Below are 19,676 nucleotides of genomic sequence, written 5' to 3' on the forward strand. Positions count from 1 at the left end.
TTTTTTTTAGGCAACTTTCTAACAATCTCAGAAAACAACATTAAAGGGATACTCTGCCCCATAGATTTCTTATCCCCTATGCACAGCCGTCAAGCCCTCTGCCATAGACATGAATAAAGGGGGCATGGCGTGACGTCACGAACACGCCCAAAGGCACCATTCTAAACATAGATGTTCAGAACTCTGGAGTGCCGGCCCAGAGATTGCGGGGTCCCATCAGCCGGACCCCTCGCAATCAGACATTTCATCCCTTATGTCTAGTGGCAGAGTACCCCTTTAATGCAGAGCTGTTAGCAGAAACACATGGCTAGATAAGGTTAAAGGGGTATTCCAGGAAAAAACTTTTTTTTTTATATCAACTGGCTACAGAAAGTTAAACAGATTTGTAATTTACTTCCATTAAAAATTATCAGCTGCTGAAGTTGAGTTGTTCTTTTCTGTCTGGCAACAGTGCTCTCTGCTTGTCTCGGGAACTGCACAGAGCAGAAGAGGTTTGCTATGGGGATTTGCTTCTACTCTGGACAGTTCCCGAGGTGTCATCAGAGAGCACTTAGACAGAAAAGAACAAACTTAACTTTAGAAGCTCATAAGTACTGAAAGGATTAAGATTTTTTAATAGAAGTAATTTACAAATCTGTTTAACTTTCTGGAGCCAGTTGATAAATAAAAAATTTTTTTTTCCTGGATAACCCCTTTAAACAGATTTGTAAATTACTTCTATTAAAAAAATCTTAATCCCTCCAGTAGTTATCAACTGCTTAAGTTGAGTTGTTCTTTTCTGTCTGACAACAGTGCTCTCTGCTGACACCTCTGCTTGCCTCAGGAACTGTCCAGGGTAGGAGCAAATCCCCATAGCAAACCTCTAATGCTTTGGACAGTTCCTGAAACAAGCAGAGAGCACCGTTGTCAGAAAGAAAAGAACAACTTAACTTCAGCAGCTGATAACTACTGGAAGGATTCCGATTTTTTTTTAGAAGTAATTAACAAAATTTGTTTAACTTTCTGGAGCCAGTTAATATTAAAAAAAAAAGTTATTTCCTGCAATACCCTGTTAATGTTCAGGATCCTGGGCTTAGCTCTTTACCCCTTTCCAGTGCTGTGGTTTAAGGTCTGTATGTTATTAGGCAAATCATGCTCAACACCCCAGGGGGCATTCCACAACATGGCAAGAGTCCAGGTAAGTTCAACCCAGGTCCTGTTTATTACTGCCCCAGGGCCCACTTGCATTCTTCCACCCAGTTTGACTGACACTAGATAAATTGGAAATGGACTTGACTTACCTGGGTTTTTATCATGCTGGGTAATGCGCCCTGAGCTTCTGAGCCTCATTTCCATAATAACAAAAAGACTATAAGGATAAAAGGGTATTCCCAGAATCCCGATAACAAAACTATCTGTCCACGTGCTTATTTACAACCATGTTTTCCTGCCTAAGGCCCAATGTAATGAGGGATGCCCAAATGCCCAATGATTTTGTTAGACAGGCTTGTAGCCCTGAAATACTAAGCAGAAAAAACAATCTAATAATTTGAAGCTTACATCAATGTACCTTTATCATATCTATGGTAACAACAATGGGTATAAATTATATAGCTTCTTGCTAGAGGTTTAGGTCTCCCAAATATTGTATCAACAAAGCGAGAGGGAACCTTATACTGAACATGTGATTAAAACTTCACTTTTAATAGTAGCTTATAAAATAAACAAACAAAAACAACCAAAAAATAAATAGTGCACAAAATATTTACGGACCGCCACCATTTGTTGTAGATATCGCTAGTCGAAGCATAAATATCTGCTAAGGAGCAGTCCTTGTTTTATTGAAGGAATACTGTTGTCACAGGGCTTCCGTAGATAAATAGTCACTAGATCAACTTCAATGATCCTCCTTCAACGAAGGTGCATATTACCACAGTTCATTTATGTAAGGTGCATATTCCAACAGAATTCATATTTATCATCATGCAATAGTGACTCTGCTCATGAATGTATCTCAATGGTACAAAGCCTTGATAGCAGCATGAATAGGCAGCAATAGATAGCACAAATCTTAGCAGCATACCATCATTGCACTCAGTTCTGCAGCAATAAATATTGCACTTTCCAACATAGCAGCAGAGATCTACAGCAGCAGTATATAGAGTTGGCACCAAAACGAGGTTAATGTCATTGCACTTTGCCTTTCAGTTCTGCAGCAGTTGCACTTATATCAGTAGCTGCAGGTAACTTGCAGTGAGCGGCAGTATAAGCGACAGGGACCAGCGTCTTGGCTCTTCATTTAGCTTATTCGATGTGCCTATTTCTCTAGGTGCGGCTCTGGTGGCGGCCGCACCTAGATGGGCACATCGAATAAGCTAAATGAAGAGCCAAGACACTGGTCCCTGATGATTGATGGCAAAGGAAACGCGTAGGACCCCTGCTCTGGACACGCAAATGATATGTAACTATGCTGCTTAAACAATGCATGTGTTATTGGATTAGATGAAGGACAGCTGCTGCACATAGGGCTAAGTGCAATGCCTATGCTAGTGCAATGACTATAATTTATGTTGGTACCAGTTGCTTATACTGCCGCTCACTGCAAGTTATCTGCAGCTACTGAGACAAGTGCAATATTTAACTGCTGCAGAACTGAAAGGCAAAGTGCAATGACATTAACCTCGTTTTGGTGCCAACTCTATATACTGCTGCTGTAGATCTCTGCTGCTATGTTGGAAAGTGCAATATTTATTGCTGCAGAACGGAGTGCAATGATGGTATGCTGCTAAGATTTGTGCTATCTATTGCTGCCTATTCATGCTGCTATCAAGGCTTTGTACCATTGAGATACATTTATGAGCAGAGTCACTATTGCATGATGATAAATATGAATTCTGTTGGAATATGCACCTTACATAAATGAACTGTGGTAATATGCACCTTCGTTGAAGGAGGATCATTGAAGTTGATCTAGTGACTATTTATCTACGGAAGCCCTGTGACAACAGTATTCCTTCAATAAAACAAGGACTGCTCCTTAGCAGATATTTATGCTTCGACTAGCGATATCTACAACAAATAACAACAATGGGTAGTACATTACTGAATTTAGAAAAAAGCACACCAGTATGAGTCGCTCCACCAGCATCAGCTTTGTGAGCACAATTCTTCTGTACCAATAGAGGGGTTTGCTCTATAAATTCTAGATCAATTGTTATTATGGAAGCTCGGACTGTATCATCTCATTATTCTAAACAAATTGCTGGATTCCTAAACCTTATCTTGTCTCCCACACTGATGAGCCCAAAGCGACCATGAAACTTTGCAGATTTTTTTATTTTTTTTTGCCATATTTGTTGACGAAGCTACATTATATTTTGCTTTTCTGTGCTTCAAGCTCCAAGCTAAAATAAACCTTGTTTCATGTATCCTCAAACAACCTACAGGAGTTCTTTCAAATTCCGTTTCATGATCGTTGAAAACATAGATTAACTTAACTCTGTGTCTGAGAGAATGGAAAAATAGAAATAAGACTCTGGAAAAGTAACCTTATTTCATGCGCATAAAATAACAAAAATAATAGACTCTCAAAGATTCAATAACAAAAATGATTGAGTTTTCCACAACAGGATTTTCAAGGTCTGCATCTTGTAATAATACACAGGGAGGCAATGCAGCCTGACAGCTGGGTACGTGTGTGTTATTTGTTACAGCACTTCAAGAAAATGGGCTTTGGAATCAAATAATAATACATGTCCTACCAAAGCAGGCAAAAATGACAAGGAAGAGAGACTACAAACTGACAGATTAATATCCAAGTACCTGAATGGAAAGAGCTTTAAGGGGGAAATGATACCTTTCCAAACAAAATAATGGCACAGGTTTCCGACATCTTCACTGAATATTGAAGGGATTGCTTGGCTAGCAGCTGTGTGCCGATCCCTGCAGAGTGCTATTCCACATACGTATTGGCAACAGCTGTGCCAATTTTATCAGGAAACGGGACATAGTTACGGAAAAGGTATGTAGTCAAAATACCAAGGGCACACCTAGATAATTTAGCACTGGTCACAGATCCAATATTTGGAACCCCCTCATACATGCAATGTAAATCGCCACTTTAAACAACTATTGACATATTGCCTAGACATGTCAAAAGTTTGGATAGCACCGCGTCTCAGTCCTCAGACCTGTTACGATGCCTGGCAGCGTGCTCCACTGCCTCACCAGCCACCAAATCCGACTCATCCATTACATTATAGTGTATGGGAAATTCGTCATAGGCAAGGAGTAAACCACATACTTCACATGTCATCGCAGCAGGTCTCAGGAGTAAGACCTGATGCGATCTAAACATTTGACATGTCTGGAAATCATGTCCAAATTGTTACACATGACAGACAGTAATGCTTTGAAAAATTAAAAACACCCACAAAAAATATGTCCATATGTAATAAATATGCACAACACCTTGCATAAACACACCTACTGAACAGTGTGGATCAAAAGTTTGTATTAATGTGCATAAAGAAGCCAAGGAAATATGGAAAAATCTCCAAAAGGCATCAAATACAGATTAGACATTCTTATATGTCAACAAAAGTTAGATTTTATTTCCATCATTTACACTTTCAAAATAACAGAAAACAAAAAAATGGTGTCTGCAAAAGTTTGGGCACCCTGCAGAGTTAATGTCTTGTACTGCCCCCTTTGGCAAATATCACAGCTTGTAAAAGCTTTTTGTAGCCAGCCTAGAGTCTGTCAATTGTTCAAAGTATTTTTGCCCATTCTTCCTTACAAAAGTCTTCCAGTTCTTTGAGATTTCTGGGCTGTCTTTCACACACTGCTCTTTTAAGGTCTATCCATAGATTTTCAATTATATTGAGGTCAGGAGATTGTGAAGGCCATGGCAAAACCTTCAGTTTACGCCTCTTGATGTAATCCCCCGTGGATTTCGAGGTGTGTTTAGGATCATTATCCATTTGTAGAAGCCATCCTCTCTAACTTCAGCTTTTTCACAGATGGAATCAAGTTAGCATCCAAAATTTGCTGAAATTTTATTGAATCCGTTTTTCCTTCTATCCGTGATATGTTCCCTGTGCCACTGGCTGCAATACAACCCCAAAGCATGATTGATCCACCCCCATGCTTAACAGTTGGACAGAGGTATTTTTCATTAAATTCTGTTCCCCTTCTACTCCAAACGTACCTTTGCTCATTCCGGCCAAAAAGTTCAATTTTAACCTCATCGGTCAACAGAACTTGTTTCCAAAATGCATCAGACTTGTCTATATGTTCATTTGCAAAGTTCAAACGCTGATTTTTGTGGTGAGGATGTAGAAGAGGTTTTCTTCTGATGACTCTTCCATGAAGACCATATTTGTACAAGTATCTCTTTATAGTGGAATAGTGTACCACAACTCCAGTGTCTGCCAGATCTTTCTGGAGGGATTGTGCAGTCAAACGTGGGTTTTGAATTGTTTTTATCACAATCCTGCGAGCTGTTCTGTCTGATATTTTTCTTGGTCTTCCAGATCTTGCTTTAACTTCCACTGTTCCTGATGACTGCCATTTCTTAATTACATTCCAAACAGAGGATATTGACATCTGAAAACGTTTTGCTATCTTCTTATAGCCTTCTCCAGCTTTGTGAGTGTCAACCATTTTCAGTTTCAGATTTCTAGACAACTGCTTAGAAGAACCCATGGTGCTGATTGTTGGGGCAAGGTCAGATGAGTCTGGGCATTTAAAACCTTTGAGAGTGACATCACCTGGTCTTCCCAGATGATAATTGAGAACAATCCATGACACTGGCAGGTCTCAGCTTTGCAAAGGGGGCATGCTATAAATTCAGCAGGGTGCCCAAACTTTTGCAGCGCCATTTTTTTGTTTTCTGTTATTTTGAAAGTGTAAACGATGGAAATAAAATCTAACTTTTGTTGACATATTATAAGAATGTCTAATCTGTAATTTGATGCCTTTTGGAGATTTTTCCATCTTTCCTTGGCTTCTTTATGCTCATGAATACAAATTTTTACCTGGGGTGCCCAAACTTTTGATCCCCACTGTATATACAATAATATATATCCATTTACAATAGTATGCTACACACTGAAATATAGAATTTATACACACACACACACACCTTAGTAATAAAATGACACACATATGTAATAATGATATGCATTCCTTTTTGTGATATACAACATATACACACCTGTATTAACATAATACACACACCCCTATATCATAAAATCACATGCACTCCCTTGTATAATATGATTCACATACATGTAATAGACTCACTGTTTATAATAAGACAGGCATTCATATGTAACAATATAACACATACTATACAATATGTACCCCTATATATGACACTGACTATGATACAATGACTCGCTGGGCATTACGACTTCCCAGCATCCAGTGTAATAGTAGGAAACGTTTACACCTCTTTACAGTAAATGTATGTGTGTGTGTGTCTGCAGCTCATCAGGCCGCCCTGGACGACAAAGACGTACCGAAGCAGCGGGGAAGCTCTAGCTTCTAAGCCTCACTGACACTAGAGGCTTAAAGGGGTACTACGGTGGAAAACTTTTATTGGAATTTTTTTTAATCAACTGATGCCAGAAAGTTAAACATATTTGTTACTTACTTCTATTAAAAAATATTCATCTTTCCAGTACGTATTAGCGGCTGTATACTACAGAGGAAATTCTTTTCTTTTTTTCTGTCACGACCACAGTGCTCTCTGCTGACCCCTCTGTCCATGTTAGGAACTGTCTAGAGCAGGAGAAAATCTGCATAGAAAACATATGCTGCTCTGGACAGTTCCAAAAATCAAGTGTCAGCAGAGAGCACTGTGGTCGTGACAGAAAAGAAATCCAAAAAGAAAAGAATTTCCTCTGTAGTATACAGCTGCAAAGTACTAGAAGAATTAACATTTAATAGAAGTCAAATACAAATCTGTTTAACTTTCTGGTACCAGGTGATTTAAAAAATTAAAATAAAAAAAATGTAAAAAGTTTTCCACTGGAGTACTCCTGGAAAACAGTTTTTTTTTTTTTTTTAAATCAACTGGTGCCAGAAAGTTAAACAGATTTGTAAATTACTTCTATTAAAAAATCTTAATCCTTCCAGTACTTAGCTGCTGTATGATCCACAGGAAGTTATTTTCTTTTTTGAATTTCCTTTCTGCCTGACTACTTTCTGTCCAGAGTAGGAGCAAATCCCCCTAGAAAACCTATACCTTGTCTGGACAGTTCCTAAAATGGACAGAGGTGTCAGCAGAGAGTACTGTGGTCACACAGAAAGGAAATTCAAAAAGAAAAGAACTTCCTGTGGATCATTACAGCAGCTGATAAGTACTGGATGGATTAAGATATTTTAATAGAAGTAATTGACAAATCTGTTTAACTTTCTGGCACCAGTTGATTTAAAAATATATATATATTTTCCAGATGAGTACCCCTTTAAGTGTAGTGCAGTGCCCATTAAGTATGTCACTGCAAAACAGCTTGCCACTTAACTACTATGCAGGGATTTGACCAAATCTTGAGATCTAACAACACTGTCTTCTACTATTTCCCATGCCATCCTGCTGTTCAATGTCTCTATAAGCAGTAGACGCTTGGAGGAAATTTTAGAGCAGTAGTGAACAGTCTAAGCTGTTCTAAGCTAAGATGATTGTTTGCTCTGCTTGTGGGTGCCTGATGTAGAATTTATAGTGGTATTAATATAACAATATACAACACTGCTTATTGACCACTTGGTGTACTGCATGTGCGCAATGTATGGCTGGTGAAAGAGGAGGGTGACTAAAAACTTTGCTTATATATAATACTTAGGCATGCTCTCCAGTAAAATGTTGGCACAGTGAACAACCTGTTCTTTATTACTATGCTTGTTATACAAGTACATACATGGACTTCCTAAATCCTAAAACAATGCCAACAATTACATTTTATTCTTGGTAACAAAGATTTGATTTTATTCCCTGCCGTCTTTAACTCTTGCATAAACATGCCAGACTTTGCTTCCTCGGGGCATCACACAGCACCAACTACATTATAGAAGACACAGCCAGGACAGTAAGTGTAACATCATTTATCCTACCAAATCTACCAGTGTGGATTGCAGTGTTTTACAATTTAATTTACCCTTGGTAAAATATTTTTTTTTATATTTCTTTGTCCTATTTTTTCTTCCCAACATGTCCTAGCTAGCTAAAATGTCCTTTTAATAAATAAGTTGGAAAAAAGGGCCCATTTGTTTCCTTTTATCACTTCATCCTTAGCGCATATTTATAGCAAAACATAAATGTGTTTCAAACACTGCCGTTTCTTTTAAACTATTACCAATTCATGAAAGGAAAAAGAAAAGAGAGTCTGAATGTCACATGGACGTGCAAAGACAGGTACTGTTTGTTCTTCAAGGAATGCTGTTCCCTTATATAACTCCAAAACCTGTTCTCCTCATAACAACACGTCCTGCTAATGACTTGTTCAGATGCATAAGGAGACAAAGGTTTCATCTGGTTTGAGCTTATAAAAGGCTGCCTCGAATGTAATGGTCTATAAGCAGGTATGTACAGTCAGTAAATACTCTGTACGTGTGACTCCAAACTCTAGAAACGAGACATCTAATTATAAAGACCGCTCTATTACTGAGCCGCACTGGCCTAAGTGGAAAGTGAATGATACCAGTCACCTGTGGCCATACCACTGTGACAAACCCATTTTATCTGGATTTAATCAACTCTTACAGAATAAAATATGACTCTCCCTAGAAACTTTATAGGGGGCAATTCATCACTGTCTGTATAAATCAAGGCACCCACCTACCTACCAGGAGGGCATAACATACCCACATTCCTACCAGGGGTTGGAGGTATTTCCCAGCCATCTATGGGAGGGCATTACCCACCCAACACACCAACCAGTGGGGCATTAACCACCAACCTTCCAACCAAGGGAAACATTATTGACCCATCTACTAGGAGGGCATCACCTAATTCCCCATCTACTATGGGGGCATGTCCTAATATCCTAATCAACTTTGGGATTCCCTACATACTGTAGGAATCTACCTAATGTGGAGGGGGAGGAGAAATTATCTATCTAATGTGGGTGGCGAAATGATTACTTACAACTGGAGGCATCTACCTAAAGAGGACAAATTAACTACGCCTAACCCAATCCCCCAACCCACCCCGAACACACTTACCTACTCCATAATACTATGCAGGGCACCAAGAGAGTCATTGTTTGGGGCACTGAGTGTGGGGAAAAGGTAGGAAATGTGCATAAAATGTGCAGAACATGAGATGTTTTTCTGTCAGATTTTGTGAAGACGAGTCATGGTGGGAAGAAGTCTTCATGGTGGTCTAAGGAAGACAGGGAAGAAAAAGAAGATAACGAAACCAAGAAGACACCCCTTTGAGTCTCTGCCTGTAACCCCTTATACCGTCTGAAGAGCATGTGTACAGCTGGTATCTACCACTATATAGGCACTGTATTGGGGGGGGGGGGGGGGGTATCTGTGTATAATTGTTTTTATTCATTATGAGTATGGTGGTAATATACGGTCACTATGTGATGGTAATGTGTAGTTATGGTGTGGTGCAATTGTTAGTCTCTTTCATAGTGGTGTTATTGGACTCTGTATAGTGGTTTTTATTTGCTACCAGTATGACAGTAATATTTAGTCCCTGCTGTAATAATATGTTGCCTTGTTTTACCAGTTTTCCCCTCTGCAGTCTCTATCTCTAATTTTATGTTGTTCCTGAGTTAGTGGGTGGAGACTGGTCTCTATGATGTCTCCCATACACTGCACATACAAATAAGGGGATTCTTTTCTTATACATCTATGTAATACAGCCCCAGGTGAAGCAGCATGATGAAAGGCATCTATGTATACATAATACAGCCCCAGATGAAGCAGCATCATGAAAGGCATTATAGGGCAGCAATTTAACATTCACTACAAGCTGCAGGTAAATAATTTTACTGTCTCTGTAGCTATTTCCCTTTCTATTTTCTCCACTCTCTATAAACTTCTAAAAGAATTTACAATTTAATACTTCAGTAAGGCGACCCATCTAGAGATGGATTTAAACAGTTTTTGCAGAGTGAATGAGGAGTTTATAGAGTGGGGGCTGGTAAGTGGAGAAAGAGTTATTTTACATCACATATGCTACTTATGTATGTAAAGTTTGTTGACAGAGCAGTGCCTATTTAATAATAATTTGAGATATCACTTCATTCTAATACACTGTTTTTTATTAGGTTATATATATATTTCCTTGACATGTAGGCAACCAGTAGAACATAGAATTAGATAGATTACAGTATACACAACTAAAGAAGGAATTCTAGACAACCAGTTGCGGTTTTTGCTGCTTACTTCCAATGAAGTGAATAGGGCTAAGCAGAAATACCCATTGGTTTTCATGATGGGTCCTATTGACCAGACAGGAACATATTGGGTGAAAATAGTATACACATTATCATAGTTATAAAAAAAACATCTGACACTAGTGTCATAGAGACAGGTCATACGTTTTGATCAGTTAAAGCATACCTGTCAGATCTCACAAAACAAAATAATAATAATGTTACTCAGAACCTATTCCAGACCGTGTACATCTAATTTTTATGCCTCTGTCACCAATATTTATTTTTAAAATCCCTCTTTTCATTACCTCACAGTGTTAGAAATCCTCTCAGGAGAAGGGGACTTGTGGTGGTGGGAGGTGATTGATGTGTCAGCTCATGCAGCCTTGTCCATGACTCATTTCTTGTCTATGACTCATGGACAAGCCTGATGATGCTGGGGGACTGGTTAGTGTCCCAGTAGCTATTGGGACTAAATGACAGACTACAGCATCAAATCCTGCGCAGGATACTGTACGTGTGAATAGACCCATAAAAGGTTTTTGGATCTGACGCTGCCCATTTAAGCTAACGTTACTAAAACCCTTCCAACAGCCAGCTAGAATGAAAGGGCAAAAGTGCCTGTACAAGAACAGTGCTTCCTGGTCTAAGATTATCTTTTGTTAACTCTCTTGTGATAGTAAGGCCATCTTCACACTACCGACATTCCGCAAACTGCAGGCGCTAGGACCACACGGGAATGCGCGGTTTCATAGATGGTATGCATTCCATGCGGAGTCCAAAGAAAGAAAGAAGGTGTTCTTCCTTTCTGCACACAAGGAAACCCGAATTTCCATGCCAAAAACTTCAGACACGGAAATTCTGCCATCTGCACAATGCAGCAGAATCCCGCTTAATTCAACGGGACTGTGCTGCAGTGGAATCTCCATGCTGAATTCAGTGCCGAAGTCGGCACAGAAATTCCAACGTGTGAACATGGCCTAAAGGTTAGTTTAGTTGTGTGTTAGCCTGCACACTTCTTTATTTGTCTCTCAAAGTAGAGCTGGAAAAAAAAACTTGAAGGGGAATAGCACTTAGGCCAGCATTTATACACCTTTGTCACTGCATTGAGTTAAGGACCAGCAATTGGACCATCACCGATCACAACTTCTAACAAGTCACCATAGCAAGACAGAGGGTATTCACACAAAGAGTAACTCATTAAAAGAGGTAACACAGGCTCATACAATACATTTTTGATATATGGGTGCTGGGTGTGGTAAGTAATATCTACATTGGTTCAAACACTCCCCCCTCCCCATATGCCCAACCGGCAAAACTGCAACCCTTCCGACACCCCACAGCACCCAGTTTAGCACCTTATGCTCCCCGCGCATTCCAATGAATTATTGGTAGGTCAAACCGGAAAATGCTGGAATGGGAACTGCAGGGAAACGGAGTAGGTGATTATGAATATATATATATATATTATTTCTACTGTGCCCCCAGCCATATAGCAAAAACTTTAGGGCTTATTACATACCATATTAGACAAAAATGTCATGTTAGTTTATTTACTGCATTTACAGCTGATTTTGTAAAGGTTTATAGGCATGACAACTTAGTAGGCATTCTAGCAACCTGAGGTGTGAAAATATGCTGTAATAAGTCTTTAGAGAACCATAAAACTTATCAGATTTGCGAACTCCAATAAAACGAATAGATAAATATGTTTACATACATCTGGTTTATAGTTAACTACTCATAAATGGTGAAGTAAATTAATTAAAAAAAAATCTAATTTGACAAAAACTAAGTTATGCTTAAATGAAGGGAAAATTACATGGACAAGGATGGACATATATGATAAAGTTTAATAAGATATAGCCTATTGATATTTTCCTATGAGTTAGAAGGCAACAGACCGGTTAGTACTACTCCACGTCATATTACAGTAGAAGCTGGCAGCTCATCTACAGACCTGGATGAAATGGGCACAGAAGGCAGATGTAGACTTCACTTTTAAGCTGCAAGCTTGGTAAGAGCAATGTTACATACTGCCTTAGCTACAGCAGGTTTAGGAAGCCAGCATAATGTACAATAGTTAGGTGATACACTCAGCTTGCCAGGACAAGCAATTGTACCTTGGGACGGGCAGCAAAACGAGGGGCCCGACGCACAGGAGGAGATGCAGGAGAAAAGATACCCCAAAACTTAAACTATGTGGAAAAACAAAAAGGGACCAACACACACAAAAACATACAGGAAAAAAATTATAAATTCAATGAGACACAAAGTGATTATAGTATACTATATCTGCCTTATCAAAGCTACGGTTTGTAACAAAGTGGCTGCTAAATGGTTATGGAATATGTCAAATAGATTGTTTTCCTGTCATATCTTCAAGATATACCAGTGTCTAGACATACTCAAAGAAAATTGAATAATTTACCTTTAACCCATGTTGTAAGAAGCCGGTAAAGATGAATGTCCTATTTAAAGGGGTACTCCGGGGATAAGATGCCTGATCGCAGGGGTCCCCGCCATTGGGGACCCCCGTGCTCTTGCACGCAGCACCCAGTTATAATCAGTCCCCGGACCATGTTCGCTCCGGATCTGATTACTGGCGATCACGGGGGCCGGAGCATTGTGACGTCACGGCCCCGCCCCCTCCCATAGGCTTGCATTGAGAGGGCGGAGCGTGACGTCACATGGGGGCCGGGGCTGTGAGGTCACAATGCTCCGACCCCCGTGATCGCCAATAATCAGACCTGGAGCGAACACGCTCCGGGGACTGATTATAACGGGGTGCTGTGTGCAAGATCACGGGGGTCCCCAGCGATCAGGCATCTTATCCCCTATCCTTTGGATAAGGGATAAGATGTCCTAGTGCCGGAGTACCCCTTTAAAGAAACACTCCTCACAAAGCTTCCTTATTGTTTAAGTACACTAGCTAAATGGGTAGTGCATGACCAGGAGACTAAAAGAAAGGGAAAAGTCGCTGTGTCAAGCATGGCCTCCTTAATCCCTGCACTAGGCATTACACAGTGGTCCTGATTTATGGAATGTTGTTTCAGACTTGCATTATTCCTCTCTATTTACTACTGGGACACACAGGTCGGGAAAGTTATGACCAGCTTTTTCTTGGTGAGAATTTTCAGCCATTTATTAACAGGATTTTGTGTAAATTCAATGGTAAACAGGTTGTAAAAACATGCCCCTTTTCTGGGCCGACCACACTCCTTTTTGGGTTTGACGGATTGTGGCGCATGCAAAATTTGTGGAGCACAATCCGACAAAGCATACAATAGTAAATCTGGGCCACTATGTAAGTTTGTCCAGTTTTTTAAATGCTGTGTACAGAACAACAACATGCTGCAATGGTGCATAGTGGTATTACATCTTATTATTAGGAAAAAAGACAGTCTTAAAGCTAGGATGATAAGAAGGCCAAGCAGACATATAATTAAAGGGGTATTCCGGGCAAAAACATTTGTCCCCCGTGATCAGACATCTTATTCCCTATCCTTTGGATATGGGATAAAATGTTTTTGCCCGGAATACCCCTTTAGTATATAGACCTATAATGAAAGAATAACAATTTATACTTAAAGAGACAGTAATCAATATAATGTTAAAGGAAATCTGCCCAATAAAGATGTCAGGGATGGGAGTGGAATCATACCCAAGTAATGTAGACTTTAATGTCTTGGCTGCAGAGGCAGGCTCTTCTTTAGTGCATGGAGATCCCTGCATTGAGAGCTTTCCTGGTCCCACATAAAGTGTATGAATGACTGCTCCACCGTCAAATCAGAAAACTGCTAGAGCTGTCAACTATAGTTGGAAAACTCAATGCTCGAAGCTCTATGCATCAAAGAAGATAAAGAGACCCCTTCTTTAAAGGGGTACTCCGGCGCTTAGACATCTTATCCCCTATCCAAAGGATAGGGGATAAGATGCCTGATCGCGGGGGTCCCGCCGCTGGTGACCCCCGTGATCTTGCACGCCGCACCCCGTTTATAATCAGTCCCCGGAGCTGTCACGCCCCCTCCCATAGGCTTGCATTGAGGGGGCGGAGCGTGACGTCACACAGGGCGGAGTCTTGACGTCACAACGCTCCGGTCCCATGATCGACAGTAATCAGACCCGGAGCGAATACACTCCAGGGACTGACTATAAACGAGGTGCGGCGTGCGGGACCCCCCCCAGCGGCAGGACCCCCGCGATCAGGCATCTTATCCCTATCCTTTGGATAGGGGATAAGATGTCTAAGCGCCGGAGTACCCCTTTAACACTTGCATACAACAGTGTTTTGCAACTTGAATGGCAAAGACATTAGGTGAAATTCCACTCATCTTCCCCACATCAATATTTGTCTGTCAGTAGTTTGAAACTGTTGACAGATTCCCTTTATATGGGGTATTCGGACAAAGAAGGCTATAGGGTCACTACACAAAGGACAACATTAAAGGGGTACTCCCGTGGAAAACTTTATTTTTATTTTTTATTAAATCAACTGGTGCCAGAAAGTTAAACAGATTTGTAAATCACTTCTATAAAAAAAATCTTAATCCTTCCAGTACTTTTTAGGGGCTGTATACTAAAGAGAAATCCAAAAAAGAAATGCATTTCCAGAGCAGCATATCTTTGCTATGGGGATTTTCTCCTGCTCTGGACAGAAAAAAAAAAAAAAAAAGATTTCCACAGGAGTACCCCATTAATACTGCATCCTAAACAGGTTGCTTTCTGTAAGCGCCTTCTCAGTGCAGCAGGAATGAGCTTGTCCTCAGCAGCAGCCCAAGTGGGTAGCAGACCACAGTCCCAATGAACACCGCTGACATCTCTTCCAGGGCCATCCTGCTCCCCAATATTACCATGGCTGCAAGTCTCCATCCTCTTGCATACTTTATATTTTTTTCCCTGATTATTAGGCCTCTTTAAGTTCTCAGTTACAGCACCTTCTATTTTCTGCTGTTTCTTCTACAAATTGCTTTTCCTCCTATACTCCTAATGCTAGCAGAGAGCATGCTCAACCAGCAAGCTAAAGCTGAGGTACATGCTGGGCAGTGAGCTACAAATATTGTAAACCAATAGGTATTGGGGGATTATGTGTAAGTAGTACACATTTAGGATTTTGTCATCTGTACTTCATCCTTTCAATTGTTTTTTTTTTAATATACCAAAATACTCCTTTATGGTCTATCCACACGTACAGTATTCTGCGCAGATTGGATGTGCAGGATTTTCTGCTGCAGATTACAATGTAAACTGAATGACTGAACACAGCATCAAATCCTGCGCATCAAATCTGTACAGAATACTGTACATGTGGATAGACCCTTAAAGTGGTTGTCAAGAATTAGAAAAAAAACACTACTCCCGTCCACAAGAATTGCCTGGTTTTGCAGCTCAGCTTTATTGAAGTACATTGGACTGAGTTGCAGTATGACACACAATCTGTGGACAAGAGTGGTGCCCTCTTTGCAAAAAAAACAAAAAGGAAAAATTTTTCTAATCCTGGACAACCCCTTTAAGGCCTTGGCGCCACATTTTATGTCACTAAATCTTTTTTCCCTTTACTGGAGACATAAAAATAATATTCTGCAAAGTTGTGCTTTGTTTTAGCTCTTTGACGCCTTATAGAAAGATATTTTCATTGTTCCCTTTCAACCTACATGTCACTTTTCCTATGCCCTGTCATCCCTATTTTCCTTCAGCTCTTTCCCCACTGTTTTTTTACATTGTCCGATGCAAATGTATTCCTATGACAGATAGTAGCATCTGTGTTGAATCCTATGTAAAAAAAAAAAAAAAAAAAAAAAATCCAAACATATACAATGTGGCATGCTTATTTTTATTAAATGCAAACCCCATTTAAAACCGGAGTGGAAGCAAAAATGACAAAGGAAGGGCAATGGGGGTCTATGGCTACGTTTGCCCTATAGGTTGGAGGAATTCACAGTGTATTCAGCAAACACCACAAGCATGTTTTCAAAACAGCTTTCCTATCCTATTCTCTTGTCTCTTATGTCCTCTTATGCTGGCCAATACCTGTCTCTGCCTGTTTTAAGTACTTGAAAACCTTTAAAGTCTCATTCACTAGAATTAATACGTTGTTAGTGACTCTTCCCAATAAAATAAACAATAAAAATAAATAACATTGAATGATAATGGAATATGACTGTGGAATAATAGTTAATATATTAAGTTAGGGTCAACTTTTGGTGGACAGTGCATTGGGACTCCATTGGGTCACACACAGGACTTTAGGTCTAAATTTCTGGTATCGGTAGATTCTGAATGTTTTTTTTTTTTAAATATTATCACAAAACCAACAAGTTGTTCTCTACATTCTATGTGAAGTGTATTACATACTACAACAAACCTGTATAAAAAAAAACTTAACATCAGCCTGGAGAATGTGATCTGGATGGTGGTCCATAGTATTGGAAAAGATTTTACTTCAATCACTAAACCATAAAATAAGAGTTATGCACCAAATGTAGTAGTCCTACCTCTGGATCATCGTCATCAAAATCATGGTAACTAGAGTGGTCAGGATTGTTCACCTTATCCAACAGTTCTATCGCAAGAGTGCGATTCAGTGGTTGTGTAACAAAGGGATGCTACAAAAGCAAGAAAAAGTCATGTAAGAACAGCAGTTCCAATATTCTTTCCTATGCAATCTAATGATAATTACTTAATTACATTTAATATGTAGAAAATATGTAGAAATTTAACAAAATATATAGAGATTTCAAGAAGTTTTCTGGGACTTTACTACTGATGTCAATCCTTAGGTAAGACTTGGCAGCGGAAGGAAAATCCCTTTAAACTGCACATTAATGGTGCAAAATAGTCAGTTGTTACAAGCATGTGAGTGTACAGCATCTGCCCATGGCCATTCAAGCAGGTCAATAAGTAGTCTGTAATAAATACATTTTAAAAAATAAGTAGAAATAAATAATTATATAATTAGAGTTATCCGCACAATAAAGGTTGACTGAGTATTTTCCCTGGGACATCATATTTGGCAAATTACTTTTTAGGCTGGGTTTACACACTGTATTTTAGTTCATTTTTTTTAAGCTAAAACGAGGATTTGCTCCAGAACACAGAAAAAAGGTGCAAACCTTTTCATTATAGCTTTCTTTGTATCTATTCCATTCATGGTTTTGGCAAAAAATACTAATCGAAATACTGTGAACCCAACCTTAAAAGTGTACCTGCCGTTTCAGGTGGGTTTTTTAAAGGGGTACTCCACTGCTCAGCGTTTGAAACAAACTGTTCCGAACGTTGGAGCCGGGAGCTCATGACGTCATAGCCCCGCCACCTCATGATGTCACGTCCCGCCCCCATAGACTTGCATTGAGGGGCGTGATGTCATGAGGGGGCAGGGCTATGACGTCACGATCTCCCGACGCCGGCTCCAGCGTTCGGAACAGTTTGTACCCCTTTAAGGGTAAGCTGCCCTGTGTACATGAGTGGTAGCACTATTACTGCCATTTAACAACTAGTATATGTCTATGAAATAAACAATATAAGTGAAAATTTGAAATCTCATTTCATACTATACAATAAAAATTGTTCTGATATTATTGGTAATATTGCATAAATAAGTCAAAGATAAAGTTGCAACATTGGATCAGTACCTCTCTGGCCACAGACATCAAACAGTGATAGAACACATTTTTTACATTACCTGTAACAATTTTTCGGCTGTAGGTCTTTTCTTAGGATTTTTCGTGAGAGACATTTTGACAAAATGATGAAAACTATTTGACCTTCAATAGAAAAATGGAGAAGGAAAATATGAATAGCTGCAAAATGAATATAGATTGGTGCTTGAAAAATGATCAGTGGGTGCCTGTTACTTACCATTTCATCTTATCTTTTAACTTCGGAGGCTGAAAATTGCTCTTTGTCATTAAGAATAAGGCCCTGAAAACAAATGACTATTAATGCCACGGAAGAGGAGACAAAACTAAAGCAAAAGAGCAATAGTGTAATAATACCGGTCCGATGAAGAGATAATGGACATTTCAATATCACTCAATTATTCACCATAAGGCAAAGCAATTTTAATCAGAAGTGTCGGGAAAAGATGAAGGAGAAAATGGTGGGAAGATTCTGGAGGTAAGAAAGGAAGGGTTGAAGGATGGAAAGTAAAGAAGTGGAGCGAGAAGTAATGAGGAAAGTAAGAGGGTGAGAGGGGTAAGATTGTAATGTAAGTGAAGGAGATCGGTAAGAAAAGTTGATGAGAAGTAAGAAGATTCCTGCATAGTTACATAGTTAGTACGGTTGAAAATAGACATACGTCCATCAAGTTCAACCAGGGAATTGAAGGGTAGGGGTGTGGCGCGATATTGGGGATGGGATTTTAAATTTCTTCATAAGCATTAATGTTATTTTGTTCCAGGAATGTATCTAACCCTGTTTTAAAGCTGTTAAATTTTCCTGCTGTGACCAGTTCCTGAGGTAGACTGTTCCATAAGTTCACAGTTCTCATGGTAAAGAAGGCGTGTCGCCCCTTGAGACTAAACCTTTTCTCTCCAGAGGGAGGGAGTGCCCCCTCTTCCTTTGGGGGGGGTTTAACCTGGAACAGTTTTTCTCCATATTTTTTGTATGGTCCATTAATATACTTATATACATTTATCATATCCCCCCTTAAACGTCTCTTCTCAAGACTAAACAATTGTAACTCCTTTAATTGCTCCTCATAACTAAGATGTTCCATGCCCCATATTAGTTTAGTTGTGCGTCTCTGCACCCTATATAGCACAACTTTTTATTAAAATGTACCAATTGTGCACCCTGTGATACAGCTAGGTGGATTTTCACATGTAGGTTTCAATACATTTTGGTGTGGTATTCAGTATAGCTTTTTTTTGGGTTGGTTAAAATAAGGAGTGCAAACGTAAAGGTGTATATGTGTATCCTCTCTTGTATATGACTCCTGTGTTTGGCTCATAAAACAGAATGAGAATGGCATGTGTGACTCCAGCCAAGAGTAAGCGTCTGACAGGAGGTGGTGTTTTATCTATGAATTTATATGCCCGCTGTACGGACTTTATTTTGTATATGTGTTGTGTATTCTATTAAACTGATATCGTGATGTGTGGTGCCTTGCACTGAAAGACTCTGGATTTTTTGTTTGCTACAGTTATCCTATTTTTTGGTTAAAGTGTACCTGTCGTCAACAAAAACTTTTTATATAATGTAGATAATACCATTATATGTATATTTGTAATAAACATTGATTAAAAAATGTGTATATTTTTGTCACTGCAGCTATTGCATGTGTGTCTCTATGAGGAGTCC

The 19,676-nt window shown here is 39.5% G+C and overlaps 1 protein-coding gene across 8 annotated transcripts in view; it reads right to left on the reverse strand.

The window, feature by feature from the left end:
* The window catches only part of MAP4K3 (mitogen-activated protein kinase kinase kinase kinase 3), a 302,519-nt gene that overhangs the window by 108,916 nt on the left and 173,927 nt on the right, over positions 1–19,676 (reverse strand). For 6 of the 8 annotated variants that reach the window (XM_056567508.1, XM_056567505.1, XM_056567504.1 and 3 more), the window contains exons 10-13: positions 18,234–18,296; positions 18,058–18,139; positions 16,871–16,981; positions 12,500–12,574 (exon numbers count right to left, since the gene is read on the reverse strand). In XM_056567508.1, the coding sequence (XP_056423483.1) occupies positions 12,500–12,574; positions 16,871–16,981; positions 18,058–18,139; positions 18,234–18,296 (331 nt within the window). The remainder of the gene's footprint in view (positions 1–12,499; positions 12,575–16,870; positions 16,982–18,057; positions 18,140–18,233; positions 18,297–19,676) is intronic. The other 2 variants (XM_056567507.1, XM_056567510.1) reach the window with 1 other exon arrangement.

Source organism: Hyla sarda, chromosome 3 (assembly GCF_029499605.1).
Source record: "Hyla sarda isolate aHylSar1 chromosome 3, aHylSar1.hap1, whole genome shotgun sequence".
NCBI classification, from domain to species: Eukaryota; Metazoa; Chordata; class Amphibia; order Anura; family Hylidae; genus Hyla; species Hyla sarda.